The 21,145-nt window shown below is 35.4% G+C and overlaps 3 protein-coding genes across 5 annotated transcripts in view; 2 read left to right on the top strand and 1 right to left on the bottom strand.

Annotated features, from left to right (window-relative positions):
* LOC311302675 (uncharacterized protein) overlaps window positions 1-17,309 on the bottom strand; it is an 86,670-nt gene extending 69,361 nt beyond the window's left edge. Inside the window, exons 1-4 of one of the 2 annotated variants that reach the window (XM_084428681.1) lie at window positions 16,999-17,309; window positions 9,291-9,629; window positions 9,075-9,166; window positions 8,011-8,304 (exon numbers count right to left, since the gene is read on the bottom strand). In XM_084428681.1, the coding sequence (XP_084284807.1) occupies window positions 9,075-9,166; window positions 9,291-9,629; window positions 16,999-17,053 (486 nt within the window). In that variant the 5' untranslated portion in view covers window positions 17,054-17,309 and the 3' untranslated portion in view covers window positions 8,011-8,304. Of the gene's footprint in view, window positions 1-8,010; window positions 8,305-9,074; window positions 9,167-9,290; window positions 9,630-16,998 lie in introns of those variants that run through there. The other variant, XM_084428682.1, reaches the window with a different exon arrangement.
* LOC311302671 (uncharacterized protein) overlaps window positions 1-21,145 on the top strand; it is a 382,374-nt gene that overhangs the window by 74,009 nt on the left and 287,220 nt on the right. The gene's annotated exons all lie outside the window — the stretch shown is intronic.
* Window positions 3,305-7,723, top strand: LOC311302670 (uncharacterized protein). Of its 2 annotated transcripts, XM_084428674.1 has the most exons (5): window positions 3,629-3,815; window positions 5,070-5,396; window positions 5,555-5,686; window positions 6,521-6,598; window positions 6,716-7,723. In XM_084428674.1, the coding sequence occupies exons 1-5, from the start codon at window positions 3,764-3,766 to the stop codon at window positions 6,856-6,858; spliced, it is 732 nt and encodes a 243-aa protein (XP_084284800.1). In that variant the 5' UTR covers window positions 3,629-3,763; the 3' UTR covers window positions 6,859-7,723. The 2 variants fall into 2 exon arrangements, with proteins under 2 accessions (XP_084284801.1, XP_084284800.1); XM_084428675.1 differs by lacking the exon at window positions 6,521-6,598 and having other exon boundaries at window positions 3,305-3,815; window positions 6,716-7,006.

The raw sequence follows: 21,145 nt of genomic DNA, 5'->3' as shown, positions 1-21,145 counted from the left end.
TGACAGATTATTCATTTTTGGGTGAACTGTCCCTTTAAGTGCACAGGTTCACGTACCCTTTAGTTGTGAATCACTGGTTTAGAGATGCATGTCCTGTGTAGCAGTAAACTCTTCCTGACCATATCACTACAGATGAAAGTTGACAGTTTGAAAAGAAGCCAATCAACTGTATAACACAAGGTTTATTTTCCCATTGACTGTTTATTCATTCAATAAAGAATTCACAAACTAGTTACCAAGAGAATGAGTTCATTTTTATCCTGCAAAAGAAGAATAGCAATCCATGTTGTAAAAGATCCGGGTTATTTCAGCAGAATTTTCAGATGTGTAATGTAGACAAAATGGGCACAGAGCACAAGATGGCTTCAGCTCAATTATGTGTCAGGTTCAAATCACTATATCTATCCATCTATCTATCAACAAAAACAAAAATATCAGAATTCTATCCATTTGATGTTTTATCTCAGTGATGATCAAAAGCATAAACAAACTATGTTACAATCATCTGCAAATGAAACATTAGAAATTGACATTTTACATAGAGTCTGGCCACTTTATGTTATGATAATACAGCAATCCATTCACATTAAATCTCAAGAATTCACTCAAATGAATGAATGTGTTCATATTTAATGAGAGATAGAAGAAAATGGTATCACACTGTATTTTTTCTTGTCTGTCCAAACTCGTTTGACTTACTTTCTTCCATGAAACATTTACAAAATGTAAAAGCTAGTTTGACACACACACAAAAGTACCATAGGTACATCAAGAGTACCATAAAAGTTCTCCTGAAACCAAGACAGTTTTGTGTGAGGAATTAAACCAGAATTTAAGTTCAAGCACCATTAGGAAACAAAGGAAGAGGGCAGATTTATCAGTGAATAATTATTTAATTAAGATCTTTTTGTCACATTAAGTTATTAAATTACTTCAAAAAGCTTGGAATATAACTACTTTCATGATACTACTTTGTCCATTTTGGAGCTTGAAGGTAAAACTTTTTTTTTTTTTTATCAAATCCACTTTCACTGCATTGAAAGCAGCAACTCTGATATTCAGCAGAAACTCTCCTACAGAAGAAAGAAAATAGTTCAAAAAGACAGGAGGAGTAGATGATGACAGGATGATGACCTTTTCCTTAAATCATTTAAGAGTCTTGTACCTTCTTCTTCCTCTCATTGAGCGCCTCCTGATCTTTGGATAGGCCTATTCTGTGAGCACACGGGTCATAACTAACTTCTCCTCATAGGAAAGGGATACATGTACAACCTTTACAACAGGCACACCTTGTTCTGACTCTCCGCCCTGAGTGAGTGGAAACATTGACAGATTCAGCGTTCTGAGTCTCTGGCCTGTGATTGTGAAGAAAGAGACAGATGCAGATGTCATGCTCTGAGCTTCTTCTGAGGCAGAGATACAGTAACTAGTGTCTGTGTGAGACCAAACCTTTACACCTGAATCTATAAGGTGTTTTGAACCAATCTGTTGAATTAAAGATTTATTCATTAAAACAGTGATTTGCTGCCACCTATCGGCGGTTTAGTTTCATTTCCATCATTTCAGATTTCTAATCGAGTTTATTGAATAACTTTAAGAATTTGACATAAAAGATTATGCATACATTTAATAAGATTAGAAAAAATGCACTTTATAAAGGTAAAAATGCACTTTATAAAGGTAAAAATGCCTCCCCTCAAAAAGTTAATTTCAGTATTCAGTAGCCTATACACAGTTTGTGAAAATGAAAATAACCTATTAAATACAATTAGAAAATGTTAAAAATATTAAATTTGTTATATGTTCTCATATTTATTTGTTTTCATTATATGTTTTGATGACACTTTTACATTCTTAAGAAATTGTTCACCCAAAAATGAAAATTTGTTGTTAATTTACTCTCAGACCATCCCAGATGTATAGATGACTTTTTTCTTCAGTGGAACAGTAAAGAAGATTTTTAGCTGAAATCGTGATCCTTGGTGATTCATAGCCTATCAAGATAGTTATCGATCGGGCAAGAAACTGAACATTATTTATAAAATATTACCTGTAATCCACAGCCACGGCGAACGATATACTTATATACATATATTTATATGTAGGTAATTATTCCAAATTGAAACTGATATATATTTTGAGTCACTTAAATTGGTAAAAAAATAAATAAATAAGAAAGCTATGTCAATAACTGATATATACTCAAACTTTTCAATTTAAAAAGGAAAAAAATCCTTTTATCCTTATAATTAATGTTTGTAAGTCTGCTTTTTTATTTTATTAATTCCATTCATGTTCTTTATATTTTGCTACTTGTAATTATTCGATGTATAATCTTTGTTTATGGACTGTGGACTGAATGTTTGTAAATTAATTTCTAAATAATAATAATAATAAATAAATAAAACGATTTTTATGTAGCCTAGGTTGTGTTGACTGTTCTTTTTTAGTTATTGTTTTATAGTAAAATTCAGTTTCTAAGAATAACCCAACTTGTGAAATCCATCTCTTGATGTTTACCATAACATGCATAGATAATGAAACATTTACATATGCACAAGTCACATTTAAAAAATAAATAAATAAAAAAGTGGAAAGAGTGACAATTTCCTGCCTGTAGAACTTGGTGTCTCTTCATGTTCACACACAGCTCATATTAGAAACAAAAAGAAGAAGAAAATTTATTTTTATCAATTAATATTTTATTTATTTTCACCAATTTCCTGCAAAAACATTGGTTTATATGTTCAACTAAAAAGTGCCATATTTTATTGGTTTCACTCTTTAAAGTTAAAAGCAACTTCTGGTCAAGGCCAGTTCATTTACATACAACACTTTCTGAAACCACAAAAAACATCCACTTCCTTCATAGCTCTTTAGATCATGCTGTGTCAAATCTCATAGTGTTGCAATACAGTCAGTGTGGTCGCTCATTACCACGTAATGCATCAAATGTCATTGCTTTATTCACACTATACATGAACTCTCTCTCTCACACACACACACACACACACACACACACACACATATAAAACCCAGACTACATTAAATAAAGGTCCACTTGCAGTGAGAAAAACATGGTTTATATAATTGAAAACCGAACAATTCTGGTAGTGTGTTTAGTTGCCATTAGATGTCCAATTTAAAACCTGAAAACTAGTTGACGAGTTGATAGTTGTGATTCACTTGACCATTACGTCTAAAACTTTTGGTTCTTTCTCATATGATTTGTTTACTGTACGATAACTGGCTATAACCAGGGTTTGTTTACTTATGTAACCTGTGTCAGTGGGTGGAGAGGTGTGAATGAGGCTACAACAGTTAAAGTGAGGAGAGATGTTTCCTCAATCTGCATTCTGCAGTCGATGATCAATGATTTTCAGATACGGTGGACTTTATATGCAGCAGACAAAGTACTTGTGACGCACAGATGCATCAAGGGACAATTTACATGCATTATGACTTGGACCAAGAAATGGAAGTTTTAACCATCACAGCATCAGGACTGTGAATCTGGACTCTTAACATCCGTCTGTCTTGGTGAGGGTCTTCTCTCAATATCTTGATGGCCATTGATGCAGAATTGGATGTTATTTGATACTGGGACAGGATTTTGGGAGTAAGGTTTCAGAAAAACACCTGTACCATCTAATGACTGCAAGACAGAGCTCACTTCCTCTTGATGATCGAGAGAGAATATCTTTACATAAAGTTCATCACTTGAGCTCCACTCACAGCACTGAATATTTGATTCTCCTTGAAAATGTCCATCAGTATTCTGGCTCTTGTCTTGGGTTTCATCGCTGTGCAACAGGGTAAGCTGTTTTTATTTTATTTTATAATAATATTCTAATTTTGTTTTTGCATCTAGTAGCTTATTGGAACATATTTATTAACTGATGGTGTATGCTGTGAATGGTTTTCAATAAACTTATTTTTTCAAGAAAACAATTCTCACATTAAATGATAAAACAAAAAGTTGCAGTTCATCTCATATTGGCACAGGAGTACAAGCGCGCAAACACCTGATATGACTTGCTGTGACATTGAGCTTAGCTGATATTAACAGAAAGCTCAGAATGCCAGAATTATATAATATTTTTATGTGTGTCATGTGTCATGCCATAATTCAATTTCAAAGAAATACTTTCTGGTTAGTCGCAGGTCATTTCCAACCATAATTGTTTTAACACCTTAAAATGACCAACTTCCTTTTCCACTCTTCAGATCGCTTTCAGTCAAACCACAAACTTCTGCTAGTGTTGCAATGCTGCAATAAATATGTATTGTGATCTCACTTTCAGCTTAGACAGCAGAAGGTCTGGTCCATAATTCAGTTTATTGCCAAGAACTATCCACTTAGAGCGAAACAGCCATCTGATTTGTAAAGCAATTATTTAGCTATTTTTACACTGTAAAAGAAAAATAAAGTTGCTCCCTTAAATTTAAGTACAATCAACTTGGATGTTTAAGTCATTTCAACTTAAATTACATTAAACTGACTTAAAAATCAGTTGAATCTTGAATGACTAAATAGAAAATTGCATAACTTATTTTGCTGGGTTAAAGCAATGTAAAAACATATTTTGTCGTAACTTATGATATTATTTTCTACAGTGTACTGACTGTTTAGTGGCAGGGTTATCTGAAATACGTAAAGTATATTATGCACGAAAAAAATTACAGAAAAGAAAATATATTTCTCACAGCATTACACATTGTATTGTTTGTTACATTTTTTGTTTAAAATCCTTAGTATCAGATCTTATTGAGCTTCTCTGATAGATATTTTATTGTATTTTACACCCTTAAACCAATGCACTGACAGTCACCAAAAAAACAACAACTTTCTCTCAATTTCTCACTTCTCACTTTCACTTTCTAAACACAACTGTAAATTACACTTAAAATTAACAGAACGGTTATTGTTTTTTACAGATGTGGCATTCTAATGATCAAGACTTTTCTCATAAAGTTACCCGACCATTTGTTGGAAGTAACAGATCTCATTATAGGCTATTCCTCTGCTTGTTTACCTGTATATTTAACCTGTTCTCATATTGTTTCAGTGTGTGGAGAGATTGATGCCATTGAAAGAGTGAAAGTGAAGGAGGGAGGTTTCCTCAATCTGCATCCGGGACTTCATGATCTAAACGGAGACGTTCAGATACTGTGGACGGTTGAAAGCGACAGACAAATTACTCGTGTTGCACAGATGTATCAAGGGAATATTTACACACATTATGACAAGAGACTCACTGGTAGAGTACAGCTAGACCGAGACACAGGCATTTTAACCATCTCAGACATCAGGACTAATGAATCTGGACTGTATAAAGCAGTAAACATTGTCAATAAAAAGGTCACAGTGCAGAAATACAAAGTGGAAGTTTATGGTAAGTTACAACTGCAGTCAATATGGAAAAATAAGTAATAATATGGGATCAAAGCATTCAGGATAATAACTGCTAATATAGGACAGGATCTCAAATGGTCTCATGATATATGTGTCATGGTAAAATTGGTGATGTACATGTTTCTTCTCGTCCTAAAGCACCAGTCACTGTTCCTGCCATCAGCAGCAGCTCAGCAGTTACTGCACACACATCTACAGGAGTTACTGTACACACATCTACAGGAGTTACTGTACACACATCTACAGGAGTTAGTGTGCACCAATCTACAGGTCTGTCTCTGTTTATATCTGTCTTTTTGTAATGAACATACAAATATCATCTGAAATTAGCGTCATGATTTCAAGTCAGGAGGGGTTCAGGGCACTAAGTGTACAACATTTTTTTTTTTAAACATCTTGCACAGACTAGAAACACAAGTGAAATATACAAAGTGAAAAACAACAACACTTCAGTTAAGGTAATTTCCGGATTATTTCAACATTAAACATTTAATATTTAGTTGTGATTTGTCTGGCTTTCAGTGGGGACAGAAAAAATACTAATAACACGCAAACTTGACAGGAGGACTAGTGATGAGAAAACGAGGATTTTTCGAAGCTCTGAATCACGGTTTCGAAACTGGCGGCACCTGCTGGTCAAACCAATGTAAATGCAATGAAAACTCAGTACAAACATGTATATTGATGAGTAATTGCAAATACTATTAAATATAATATACACATAATTAAATACCATTCAATATGTTTATATATTAAATAATGAATTTGTCCTTGATTTGTGTTATTATTAGTCAGGGCTTGACAATGAGTTTCTTTTTTGTAAGTATAAATTAATCAAAATGATATAACAAATGAATCTACGATATGAAACCTTCAGAATTTTAAAATGGTTCGAAACATTATGACGTAACAACGCCTCGTTTGCTGAAATCACCTGACTTGGCGAGATTGAAGCTCCGAATCACTGAATCGAAACAAAAGATCCGTTTAAGCAGTGTTAAAGCGTCACTAATCATCACTAATAGTTAGGACGAAGTGACAGACTGCCAGCACTTTTAAAACACTCAAATAACTTTAACCTTACAAACTATAACTGTCCACCAGGAGCATCACAGGGATCATCACAGGCGAGCAACAGCAACACCCGTCCACAAACAAACGAGTTCTACCCTAATCATCAAGGTCAATCAGCTTTTTGACACAATGACATTTGCTTGTGTTTCCACAAAGGCACTTATGTGTAGAGTTATAGGTTTATGAATAACACCCTGCCTGTGTGTGTTTCTCCTGAATCTCCAGACTCTGTGGGGAGCTGTGGTGGGGAGGCAGAGGTTCTGGTCAGACTGGTTCTGTCTGGTCTGATGGGGATTGCCACTGTCGTCTTTGTGGTTGATCACATAAGATGTTGCACAGCCCGAAGAGGAGATCGATCTTCCGTGTGATGATGATGATGATGATGATGACGACACAAATCTGTGCGACATCACGTGATCAGTGTATTCTTATTTTAAGCGATGCATATCGCCATTCTCACAGTCACTTCTACTAATCTCTTCTTTATGCACAAAATAAATCATTATAATATCGATCATAATATTAGGATTCTTCCAGTCTGACCTTGATTGTAAAATATCACAAAATATAAAATACACACAGCAAGTTAAAGTGTACAAATAAAGAAAGGTTTTATAAATAAGCAGTTTATTATGTGTATTGCACTGAAAAAAGTGTCGTAGAAACAATTTTTACAATCAAATACTTAAAATACATTCAATACTTTAATGGTTTCACTTTGTTTGGTAGGAAAGTAAGGGTCATATTTTACAAAGCAGCACCAAATTTAAGACACACCTCTCTTGATATGAAACTGTAGGTTGTAACAGTCTTTTAAATGTTTCTGTGAAAAAAATACTACAATTGTTTTAATAATAATATAGAAAAAAGGAGATTTGACTTCATATAACCACAGAATATTTGAGAGCACCTGAGCAATGGCCTCATACAGCTTTCAGGCACTTATAGGCAGATTTGTAGTTTATATTGAATGTAGTTTTGTTGTAGACTAAAGATTGCTAACGGTTAATGATCAGCATTACTGCAGCTTGCCACATGAAATAAACTGACTTGCAGAGACATATCAACTATTCTACAAGAACTTCATATGTGGTTCATCCAACCAGACTTTAGAGTCTGAAGAAATGTTTAGAGTATTTAGTTTGTACTTTAAATTATATTGTGTATATAGTATGCTGTAACATGGAAATGATAATGTATGCATTTAAGATCTAAATGCATTATGTTCGAACTAAAAAAAGAAAATAAAATCAAATGAGATGAAGTGTAGTGAGAAGCCATTTCATTCAGCTTACTTCAGGTTATGAAATAGAAGTGCAAAATTTCTGGCAAAAATAAATATATGATTATACATATACTGTAAGTGTATAAGGGAGCAGCTGAAGGAGAGAGAGAATAATAAAGCTTACAGATGACAATGTTGTCGAAACGATCCCCGTTCACACGGATTCATGAAAACGATTAAAAAATGCTGTATTCTGCTGCCGGGACATTAGTCGGAGATATCCCTTTGTAAAGAAACACTACGCGCCTGTAGATTTTGGTAGACATGTGGTTATTTTTCAAGAGCCACTTAAATGGATAAATGTGTGTATATTTATAGATAAATCTATTTGCTACATGACTACAACCTTCTGATTAAATACAGCATTTGAAAGGTCCAGCTTTTATCCCTCATCTCTTATTTCTCATTTTCCTGAGCATCTTGTAGTTGTGGATCTTGATGAGAATGGTCCGGACGAGCATCATTTCACTTAATGCTTAGTGTAAGAGTGTTATATCAAAGTCGTTTCTGTCCTCTGAAAGCAGAACTTCTGTAAAACAAAACAAAACCACAATTACAGAATGTAAACCTATAGTGAATTGTAAACTTGTTAATGCTAAAAATACATTTAAGTGCAGTTCGCCTCATCAACATTTTATTGTGGTAAGACCATGTGTGGTTTGGTTTCTATATATATATATAATATAAAAAGGTTTATAGTTCTCACACATTTTACTCCAGTGAATAGTTTGCAAGGTAGAATTACTTTTGAATGTCAATTTATATCTAGATACCTTAAAGTCTTTACAACACATTTATTTGATAGCAAAAGCGATGTAACACACACTAGCATGATGGGCTTGTTATTACAACGAACCGGATCATTTAAAAGCCTGTTATAGGCTTTCCTCAATTTAACACAATTAATGAAACTGAAAATGTAAAAGGTGACATGCAGAAATATCTCAAACCATTGCTTTTGTCCTCCAAATATGGTAATAATAAATTGCACTTTGTATTGTAAAAAGCCTAAAAAATTCAAACACTTTGACACCTTGACTGTGTCCCGAGAACAGTTAACATTTTCAGATCAAATCCACCTTGATTATATAGTGCCTTAATGTACGCCAGGGTGAATGTAAAATATGTATGCCAAAATACCACAGTTAATACAGTGTGTTACCACATTTAATCCAAGATCTTTCAAGGGTGATCTATGTGTAAACTGATTTTGATTGAATTTACTTGTGCATAGTTAAAAATACTAATAATAATTATAACACTAAGTACATGTCCCAACATGAATATCATGAGACTTACCTAGTAGATTGAACAAATGACCAAGAAGAGGCTAACGAGCTGAACTACAGGTCCTGCAGTTACCGGGGGTGCGATTGACCGTTGTTGAACCTCTGTAAAGGATATCAAAAACAGGACACCTTTAGTTCAGTCATCACCCAATGTAAAAATGAAGGACACAACTAAGGCCAACATGTTACAAATGCAGGAATGACAATATTACTGTAACATACTGACCTTCAACATTAAGCTTCAAGTTCAGGACATCCTCTAATCCATTGTGAACGACTTTGTATGTGCCAGAGTTACTGACGTTGACATTCGGGATGATGAGACACAAATACTCTGAGGAAACTTGAAACTGGCACACCAATTCTGGGTTGTTGTTACATATTCCATTATCGCAGAAATATTGAGCACTTAATTCTTCTTCATGGTACGCCATCAGCTGGTCATGCTTATCCAGTGCAGAAACGTTTAAAACGGGTTCGTTCACGGTCGCTCCCCGATGAACAGTCTTCTCAGTCGTGGGAACATCAGAGCTTGTACAGCCGGCCACTAGAAGTAGCAGTGCAGCTGTAAAGGTATAGAACATATATTACTTTAAACAACAGATGAATTTAAAGGATTAGTTCACTTCAGAATGAAAATTTCCTGATAATTTACTCTCCCACACGTCATCCAAGATGTCCATGTCTTTCTTTCGTCAGTCGAAAAGAAATTAAGGTTTTTGAGGATATATTTCCATATAGTGGACTTCAATGGGGTCCAACGGGCTGAAGGTCCAAATTAAGTTTCCATGCAGCTTCAAAGTCTCGACACGATCCCAGACGAGGAATAAGAGTATTATCTAGCCAAACCATCGACATTTTATAAAAATAATTAACATACAGACCAGGGATGGAAATTAGCACCCGCCACCAGCCAAATGCGGGTGATTTTGTGTTGTGGCGGGTAAACTCGCTTCACCTACCGGCCACCGTGGCGGGTAAATAAAAATATACTGTTTCACACAGACGGCGGACACTTTTAGAGGACATACGTCACGTGTACGCTGAAATAAAGTCTTTCACCTCAGAAAAACGGACTTTCTTGTCCTGTCACGTCAGCCGTTATCCTGTTCTCGTAGCGAACACTCTTCAATTGCACGCGCAAATGCGGCGGCGCGCGCTGTGTATCGCCTCACTGTATATAAAGTGCAAAATAAACTACGAGCATGCAACGCCGTTACGTTGTAAATTACACAAAATAAAAGTAATGCAGGGATGATTTTCATACTATTCACCAGGAGCAGTTTCCATGGTTCATTAACAGTTATTGTTAGTATTGTGTATTCACCATGGTAACTGTCATTTCCATATTAACCCCAAAATGCCACTTTATTTTTCTTTGTGTTATTTTTTATATTTTTAAATGACTCTAGTGGCTCATACCAACATTGTATTAACAAAAACTAGTTTGGGACTGCTATTTAATAGCTTTAGCATAGGCCTAATGTTTATTTATTAGTACTAGTCTTTACTATTAGTCATATTCTTACAATTTATGTTAAGTAAAGGGGGACAGTACTTGTGTGTGTGGAAATAGCCGGTTTCAATAAAACTACTTGAGACATGTCATATTTGGCTTTGACTTTGACTGAACATTTGCTCTCACTTTGAGGAAAAAATATCGGGATATATATCGTATATCGATATTCAGCCTAAATAATCGGGATATGACTTTTGGTCCATATCGCCCAGCCCTAGTTTCATTGTTGGGACTAAAAACCTAAAACTGGAAGCCATAAAAGACCACGAATCATTCAAATGCCACATCCAGGTAAAAAAGAGAAATATATATAAGAGAGAAAGAGAAAATGTCAGTATTTCATTGAGACTTGAGATTAAATAAACTGCTTAAGTATTGTAGATCTTGTAGTATTAATTTTCACATGCAGTTACACATTGTCAGTTAAAAACAAGAAAGTGGCTGGTAAAAACATTGACTGGTAGATTTTGAAATCCACCAGCCACAGTGGCCTGTGGACAAAAAAGTTAATTTCCATTCCTGATACAGACCCTTTCCAAAAAATTTGAATATCATGGAAAAGTTTATTTATTTCCATAATTCCATTCAAAATGTTAAACTTCGATAGATTATAGATTCAGGGCCCACAACTTAAACGATTTCAAGTATTTAGTTGTTTATTTGTACATAATTTGGGCTTCCAGCTCATAAAACCCACGAAAACAGGATTTCAAAAAATTAGAATATTACATGAAATCACACAGTAATTACACAGTGATACCATGGTCATTGAACCAGGTTTTGGTTCTTTTGGCAGTGTGGGCAGGTGCTTTTTTTTTTAACCATATAGTTATGGTGTTTATTGATAAAGGTGTCCTTTCTTACCTTAAATATTTTTCACCCATTTGTTTTTAATGTCTCCAGTTCCAAATTCTGCATTATCATCCCAGTCCCAGAGGACACCCCATTTTATGTGAGAACTTTGTGATTCGCATCTTATTTTATACACAATATACCTTAAATACAAACATACATTTTTCTAAATAATTGTTCCTACAGTTACAAATATAGAGCCTATAATGTCTGTCATTGCTCAAGAAAAAGCTAAAGTACAGCCAGCTAATTTTATAGTAACTAATGCAGTATTACACTGTGAAGTGTATATTTGAACAGCAGTCTTATCACTTCACAATTTAAAATATGTAGACCAGGTGTAGCCAACCCTGGTCCTCCAGAGCCACTGCCCTGCTTGTTTTCCAACTATTCCTGCCCTTCCAGCTTCTGACTGACAGCACACCTGATCCATTATTAGTCAGCAGGAAGTAGGGCAGGGATAGTTTGGAGACCAGCAGGAGAGTGGCTCTCGAGGACCAGGGTTGGCTACCTTGGATTTAGTCATTGTGAATGATTATTATATGGCTACAATAGTTGACTATGTACAATTGGATTACAAGAAGTCTAAATCTTTGCTACATCCACAAATTAGTTAAAATAAAACAATATTGTATACTGTTTTTATTTAACTACCCTCTTATTTAAGTTTGTGTGTGTCATTCGGGAGAGAGCACAGAAGTGAGGGTATGTGTGTTAATGGTCTTCTCCAGCCATGGGGTTGTCCTATCCAAAACTGAATTTACATTTTACAAATCTTTACATTTTGAAATAGCTGGCACCAGACCCTCAAGGAGCGCTTATCCCATGTCAACTGAAAGTGAAAGTAAGAAATACTATATATTTCTAATTATTGTGAACAGCGTGATTTTTTGTTTTGTAAGATAAAATCAGAGATTGATTTGGTAAATATGGATGATGCTCAAAGACTGAGGCCCCGTCCACACTTCTGCGTTTTAGTTTAGAAAGGGAGAATTAAAACGAATACGATCTCCGTCCACACCAGCGTTTTAGCTGCGTATTAGAATTGATCTCAGTCCACATTAAAACGACTGAAAATGCAGATCACGTGACCATTCACCAACACTGGGCATGCACGTGCCGGTGTAAACACAACTTCATTGATAAAATTATCCCACCATGCGCTGGTTCTTCCCGGGTTAACCCAAAACCGACGCTCCATGTACGGTCAATACCGCCGCTGCACACGGGAATTGTCACAGATCGCTTGAATAATAGCTTGCCTCCGGCGCATGTAGGCAATTATAGCAATGCAGAATTTACTTGCACAACAGCTGCTAGCAAAGATATACGCCATGACTGATGACACCCAATCATAGAGCCGAGCGTGAGCCTCTACTACGTCATCGTTTCTAAAGTCCTCCGTTTTGACCCATCTTCACTAAAATGCCCTCCGGAGATTCAAAACAAAAAACGGGTCGGCAGCGTTTCTAAACTTCTCCGTTTTGGGTCTCCGTTTTTGCCGTTTTAGTGTGGACGGGAGGTGCAAACGTAGCAAAAGGTCTCCGTTTTTAAACGAAAACGCAGTAGTGTGGATGGGGCCTTAGATGGCTGTTCACATGTGAAACATATAAATTAGCCAATTATCTTGAGAAAGCCTGGGAGAAGAGGAAAAAAGCTCTTTATCGAGATGATCTGTAGACGAGGATTTGTTTGTATATGCTGTGTGTGTGTGTGCAGGGGAGTCGGACTGGGGGGATAAAGGGTACCGAGTACCCAGGGCCCGAGGCAGGGGGGGGCCCTTAGAAGTCAGTTTTCTATACATACATATACATGCACTAACATTTGTATAGCATTTATGTACAAATAAAAAAGTTCCTGTGCAAAACTAAACTTGTAGTCAGGCACTGGTTTGGTATAAAAAAGTCATTTTCATGCTGTGCAGGGCCCCACCACCCCTCTCGAATCAATGTAAATGGTACGACTCGCAGGTCAGGTGCTTCTGCTACGGACCCGCGGTGAATCAGTTGATGAGAGACAGGAGGAGCTGGAGTGAGCTGTGATAGGAATTAGGAAGACAGGGGAAGAGTCATGTCTTTCCTTAAGAAAGGAAAATAAGGGGCTCAAAAACGAAAAGAAAAGAAGATTAAAGAGAGAAAGGCAAATGAGGGCAAGCAGTTGCTCACTCAGTTTTTTTAAAAGAAAGGTGAGCTCCAAATGCATCATCGAGCATTGACATTGTTTTAACATAAATATCTACTCCAGGTAGAATAGCATACATTTATGTTCGTACTCTGTTTGAATAATATACCAATACTTTATAGTATCACACCCTACATACAGGGATGCAAACAGCGCGCTTTTCGGCGCCTCGCGCTTTTTTCACGTCAGTTTGGGTGACAAAGTCATCTGAGGCCATTCCATAGCTTAATGTGAGGGACAGATGTCGTATTACATCATTAAAGTTTACGGAAACTCGTTTTTCCTCCTCTGCGGCTGTCAATCTCCATTCAGTAACAGCTAACTAACGTTATTCAAACAGCGCGCGCGCCTCTGCCGGTTACAGCAGGATGCACGGTAAAACTCTCTCCAATATGATATATTAACATTATAATGCTTGATCTGTAGAGAAAAGGCTGTGGATTTGCATAAAATAACTTTATTTTGTTGGAGTTTGTTGCTGTTTTTAAACGACTCGCTACCGTGTGCCTGTTAGATCACAAACAGCACAAGGACTATGAATCGGCATCAAACGCACAATAACTGGAATTTAAAACTGAAGAAACAAATGATCAATAAACTGTTGGACAGATAAACACTAGGATTTGTGCGCTCGACATGTCTTCGCTTTGTGCCGTGAACTTTTAAATGCACACTTGCTGTGACTCCATGTCGCTTTGAGCACATCATTCTGCATACGCGCTCTGTGCGCTCTGTTTTGAAGCGTTTCATATTATCATGGTTTTGCGCACTGAAAGATTATTAAAAGCCTATATTTTTTTTATACCTAGCCTGCTCAATGCATTTAAAATAAGCATAATTTAATTGTGTATTATTTCTGTGTAGTGTAGCGTAGGCTATATAAATACACTTCTAAATTCTTGACATTAATATATAAATATAAAATTGAGAAATGTATGATTGCCTAATTGAATTTTATACTAATAGTACTAATAGCAATTTGTTTTTATTAACGTGTAGATTTGATAAAATTACTGTGCAGATTTTTTCAAGAATTACTTTTTGCTGCTGATTTATAGGCCTACACTCAATAAGTTTAATAAAAATACATAATAATACATTTATGTAATATTTAAAGGTGTTAACCGTAATCTTACACTGCAAAAATCAGATGTTTACATGAAAACACTGTATATTTCCCTCCATTGTCAAAATCTAACACCTGCAAAAACACAGATCGTTAGCGCCTATTTTACCGCATTGCTATGCAAATTAGCTCGCGCACGCTCTTACATTAAGTACAGAATTGTTCTCAGTTTAATGCACATCTTAATGATTGAAAATGACTAATTTTAAAAACGTAATTCAAAGACTGAATGTCTAGTTTGGCGGTTAGTGTACCCTGTGATTCTATAGTCTGCATTTATTTTAAACAGACAAATAATCATCAATTAACTTTAATTGTATATTATATATTATATATTATATAATTATCAGAGTGTGGCTTATTTTGTTTACATTTTAAGTGTTTTTATGATAAAAATGCAATACCCCACCCATTGGTATCACTATGGTATTTGGTACGGGGGCCCAGCAAGATGGTTTGTACCCAGGGCCCAAAATTTGGTGCTACGCCCCTGTGTGTGTGTGTGTGTGTGTGTGTGTGTGTGTGTGTGTGTGTGTGTGTGTGTGTGTGTATGTGTATGTATATATTTGTATTCATGTATTTCTCCGAATGATTTGTATATGCGACCGGAAGATGTTTGCTAAATAAGTTTGTGGTGTCTTGTAATCCCATGTGGGATGGGCCAAATGTTTGGCATGACACAGAAATAAAATTTAACTAACTATATATGGTGTGTTTAAAACACTGGCTTATTTGGAGTTTGTTGTCAACCTTTGTTAGAAGTACAAGTATTTAACCAAGTATTGAATGATTATTGATACCATCATTTTCGCTCGTTCGCACCTTTACTTGGATTTTTTTATTTATTTTTTTGAGGTGAAGTAATACTGTGTAATTTCTTTCACAGAATCATGTCAAATGCCTTAATGGTGATTTTCAATATGAGGAGTGGTGGCCAAATTGAAAAGAAGTCATTCAACGCTACACGAACGCTTAGTACGATGTAATTCAAGGTAATTTTGGCCTTATGACATAAAAAAAAAGAAATCTCTTGTTCCTCGTCTAATATTAATGTAATTTTTATTGTTAACTTTTATCTATTCAGGGGACATTCTTTAAAAGACCACCTGTCTTTATCAGAAATGTCCTTTTCACTTTTACAGTTACACACCTAGTGAAGGGTCTTTCTTAAGGGCTCAGTATTGAAGAGGGCAAATGCTGTTTTTTTTCTTTTCTTTTCACTATTCGAACACATTTAATGCAGAACATCTTTTATTGGCATAAGATTATTATGCAGTAAAACAACATGGTTATGTTCCGACATAATTATTATTATTTTTTTTAAGTACGTCATTTACCTAGAAATTAGCCTTTTTCTAAAAAAAAAAAAAAAAAAAATTATGCAGCAGTGGAGGAACACCTGAAGAACGCTCCAGGAACAGCTGGGGGTGGTGGATTTAAAAAATGAGCCATAAACAAAACAAAAAACACAAAGCCATAAACTTCATAGACTCTAAAAACTTTTATTTATGGCTGTTTAACAGTAATGCAAGACTGTTAGTAACTGAAACTTAGTACTGCCACAGCTCTGACTTCTATTCCTCAATGATGGAATATTATAGAAAGACTCTAAAAATAGAATGTGTTGACTGTTCCTGTACTTTTCTTATATTCTGGTTTGATTAATGTCAGCTTAACCTTAATGTGAAACTGTAAATGCCATTACCACAGAATTTACCACATTTCTAACAACTGGAAGACATTTCAAATGTAATATTCACAATAAAATGTTACATTATAGCACTCTTTTTTGCTTTAGTCCACAAATAATGTGTTGATGTACACGTGATTAAACGGTTTTATAGATGTTCAGGTCTGACTGGACCGATTTTGGACCTTTTTAGAACCTTTGTCAAGTTCAGATGTGTTAAAATAGCCTTAATGATTGCCTTTCAGTCACGATGTAACACAATATGGGTGTGAATTATTGTATATGCAGGATTATACATTTGGCAGCAACACATCTTACAAACATCCAGAAGAACTAAAAAAAAATAAACCCATTTTTAGACGTCCAGGGACGCGCAGAAAAGACGTGGAATTCACGACCAGAAAAGACGTCAAAGACGTCGGTTCAACTTTCATTTTGGAACTATTTTTCAACCATAACGGGACGTCTCGGACGGACGTCTTTTCAACGGTCATTAAACGTCCAAATGTTTGCTGGGTCTGATCTGAATCGTCTTGGTCGAGCAATTCTGAAATATAATGTCTTACCTTGACGAAGCATGGTGGCCCAAGTTGCGTTTTTTAGTAGAACAGCTCCCGGCATCCTCCATCAATGCTGTCGGTACACAGCTACCGACAATAATGTACAAACCATAACTCATAACTATTTAGTTTATGCTGAAAAGATGTCTTTAGGTCCCTTTTGAAAGACCCAAAACATCTTGTTGTAGTGTATGCGTGAAACGGATCGTGTACCGACAGGAATCCCTTTCGTTGTTGTTATTTTTTTGTGTTCCAGCGGTTCTTCTTCTTCTTCTTCTTTCGTTTTTTGGCGCATTGCATTCTCAGTGTATACCGCCATTCCAGCTGATCTGAACCTGCTCTAAGCTTTACGCGCCAAATCTTTTTTGCCGCGAAACTGGCACGTGCCAGTGTGCCGCCCACTGATTGGCTGAGAAGTTGCCCCTTCGCTCCTTGCGTCAGAGTTCCCAGGCCGTTGGTTGGCTGGAGGAGCTGTCACTCAACGGCGTCCTGTTTTGTCCCTCTTTGCGGTATTTTGTTTTAAAAGTAAGAGTTGTTTGAATGGAAAACTACATTTTAAATATATATAAATAATAATAATAATAATAATAGCACAGGGTTGCGGTGGATTTGATGTATTGAGTGTAATGTATCTGAGGAGAGATTGATGTAGAGGAGGGAGGAAGAGCGATCGGAATAACAGCCTCGTGCGATCATGGCGGAGGGAGAGAGACGCGTCACTGGAAAAGCCACTAAACACACGTCACGAACACACTCATGTTTAAGTAGTTATGTTTATTCATATTTCGTATAAGTAGTTATGTTTGTGCCACAATTGATTGTTTTCATGTTACGGATGTTCTCTTTTCCTAAACTGATAGACTTGGTGCTAGATAGAAGGAAATGGGCATTTGATTCTATGATAATCTTTTAAATGATTGGTATATATATATATATATACTGTATATATATATATCCTGGATGGACATGAAACTGCTCTTTTAGTTCTTTCAAATAAATATTATAACACTGCATATATTACTCTTAAACTGACCAAAGTGTTTAAAGGGAGAATGTTACATTACAAACATACATTGATTTAACATTAGATGTTACATTTTGATGTTAAATCTACTACTGTTTTATATAGAATTGTTCGTCTATACAGTATTTAATGCAATTACATCAGAAGTAACTGTAATTAAATAACAGAATATTAAGAGTAATCCCTTATTTTACTTTTTCAGTGGGAAAGTAATTAAATGACAGTAATAAATTATTAAGTAATGCATTACACCAACACTGTGTATATACTGTATGTGTGTGTATATATATATATATATATATATATATATATATATATATAGTGCTGTCAAATTGATTAATCGCACCTTACATAAAAGTTTGTAAATATTTAATGTGTACAGTATATACTGTATGTGAATGTATATATATGTATATATATATCGCGATTAATCACATCTAACATAAGTATACTGTATATAAAATGTATTAAACAAATAAATTATACATATATAATAAAAAAGAAATGAGTGTGAAATATTGATTTTAGTTTCAATAATCATAATATATGCAAAGAAAGGGACTTAAGAGACAACTATAGCACAGATATGTAGGAAACAAGTGCTTGAGAAACAGTTTAATGTCATTTTACAAATATATTTGCATAATGCTGCGTTTGACCAATTAGAATCGAGTATTGCAGTGAGTCATGCAATAATGATTATTAATACTATAAGCCAAGATGCTTGTCTGTCATTTAAATAGTCACATAAAATAAAATCAGCATGTATTCTAGCTGAATCTGATTGGCTTAACCCCGCCAGGGGAGGCAGGCCATTGGTCAGAGCTCCGAGGTCTGTGTTTCCCATAGACAGTATATAAACGGTGTTTCCTGTGTGAAACCCTCCATGATTTGAAAATGACTGCTAAATGACTAAATGTAAAAACTGTGTCCTGACAAATCAAGTCCCGTAATGGACCGCTGACCAAAAACTAGCACTGGTGGTTTAACACTGAACGTTTTATTTTGTATTGTTCATCGTGTATTGTAAGCATTTCAAGTCTTAATAAATATTCTGTATTCAGTTGTGGTGGATGTTTCCCATCACTTGCATGAAAGGACAACTCCTCACATGTTGACTCTGAATAAAGAATTTGCAAACAAAATATTACCTAGAGAATTAATTTATTCTTTATGCTTAAGTAGCAATCCATGTTGTGTTAAACATCTTAATGCTGCCTGTGTCTTTAAACCAGACTGGGTCCAGAAAATAAAGTAAATGGCAGGATTTCTGCAACATTTTATCTAGGCTTGACATGGGTGTTAATGTAGACAAAATGGCTTCTCAGCTCAACAGTGTGTCAGGTTTGAATTAGTGAACAAAGATAATACAATACACACACACACACACACATACTGTATATGTGTGTGTTTATGTTTGTATAAATATAAAGCCTGTGTTTCAAAGACTTATAAGACCTATAGAAAAAGCTTAACCAATATTCTTTCAGCTTGTTGTAATGTAGGAATCTAAACACATGTTTGGCCAGTTATAGACTCTTCACACAGCATGATTTACACGCCCATCTGATAATACAGCAATCCAGTCATTTTAAATCTCAAGAATTCACTCGTATCAAAATGCATTTTGTTGTTGAATGTGTTCGGTCATTTAATGAGAGACACTGTAAACATACAGTGACTATAGGAGACAATGGGATCACACTGTATTTTTTCCACAAATATCAGCACATCTGTTGTATTTCTCAGCAAAATAATCATTTGAAGAAGAACAGATCAACTTTGTAACCAAAATATATCAGTTTGATGATGAGCACGAGTTACCTAATTCATTTCTCTTGATTTCATGAACTCAGTCTATAGCAGTGAGGGCTTTAAAATCGAATCCTCATGTTTAGTTTCTTCCAAAACCAAAATGAAGCAAAATTGTACTTGGAGCATTAAAACTAAAAACCTACAGGTATAAGACAAAAGCAAAAGAGGGTTGCTTTCCACAGCAAAGTCACACCAAAACAAAATCTCCACACTCTTGAGTCCGGTTTAGTGACGGGTCGACTGGTGGGTTTGATCTCTGAGAGGTTTCGTAACCTTGTTGGCTGGCATGAGAACTACTGAAATACAAAAGTGGGCGAAGGATCTTGATCAGTCGCTCTGCTCTCCTCTGGTGTTTCCGTGGGTCAGGAGGAAGCCAGTGTCTTACAGGACTTGAGTCTGATAGCGGCGCTCAGTCAGTGGAAAAGAGGTCTCCGGCAGACGGCAGACTATGCATATCGCCATTCTCACAGAGTCACTTCTACTAATCTCTTCTTTATGCACAAAATAAATCATTATAATATCAATCATAATATTATATAGGATTCTTCCAGTCTGACCTTGATTGTAAAATATTACAAAATATAAAATACACACAGCAAGTTGAAGTTAAAGGTTTTATAAATAAGCAGTTTATTATGTGTACTGCACTGAAAAAAGTGGAATAGAAACTATTTTTACAATCAAATACTTAAAAATACATTCAATACTTCAATGCTTTCCACTTTGTTTGGTAGGAAAGTAAGGCTCATGTTTTACAAAGCAGCACCAAATTTAAGACACACCTCTCTTGATATGAAACTGTAGGTTGTAACAGTCTTTTAAATGTTTCTGTGAAAGAAATACTACAGTTGTTTTTAATAATAATGTAGAAAAAAGGAGATGTGACATTAAAAGGGTCATATCACTATGAAGTATTTGAGAGCACCTGTGCAATGGCCTCATACAACTTTCAGGCACTTATAGGCAGATTTGTAGTTTATATTGAATGTAGTTTTGTTGTAGACTAAAGATTGCTAACGGTTAATGATCAGCATTATTGCAGCTTGGCACATGAAATAAACTGACTTGCAGAGACATATCAACTATTCTACAAGGACTTCAAATTCTGAAGAAATGTTTTAGGAGAATTTTGTTTGAACTTCAAATGAGAATGTGTATATAGTAGGCTATGCTGTAACATTTGGTTTAAATGCATTGTTCCAAATAAAAAAAAGAAAATCAAATGAGATGAGATGAAGGACGCTACATTTGTTACATTCTAAAAAGTGTCATGGAAGCTTAAGAAACAAAAGTGCACATTTCTCGCAAAAAATA

Source organism: Rutilus rutilus (assembly GCF_951802725.1).
Source record: "Rutilus rutilus genome assembly, chromosome: 13".
Lineage (NCBI taxonomy): Eukaryota > Metazoa > Chordata > Actinopteri > Cypriniformes > Leuciscidae > Rutilus > Rutilus rutilus.
Note: the sequence above shows the minus strand (reverse complement) of the source record. Positions and strands in the feature narration are given on the sequence as shown.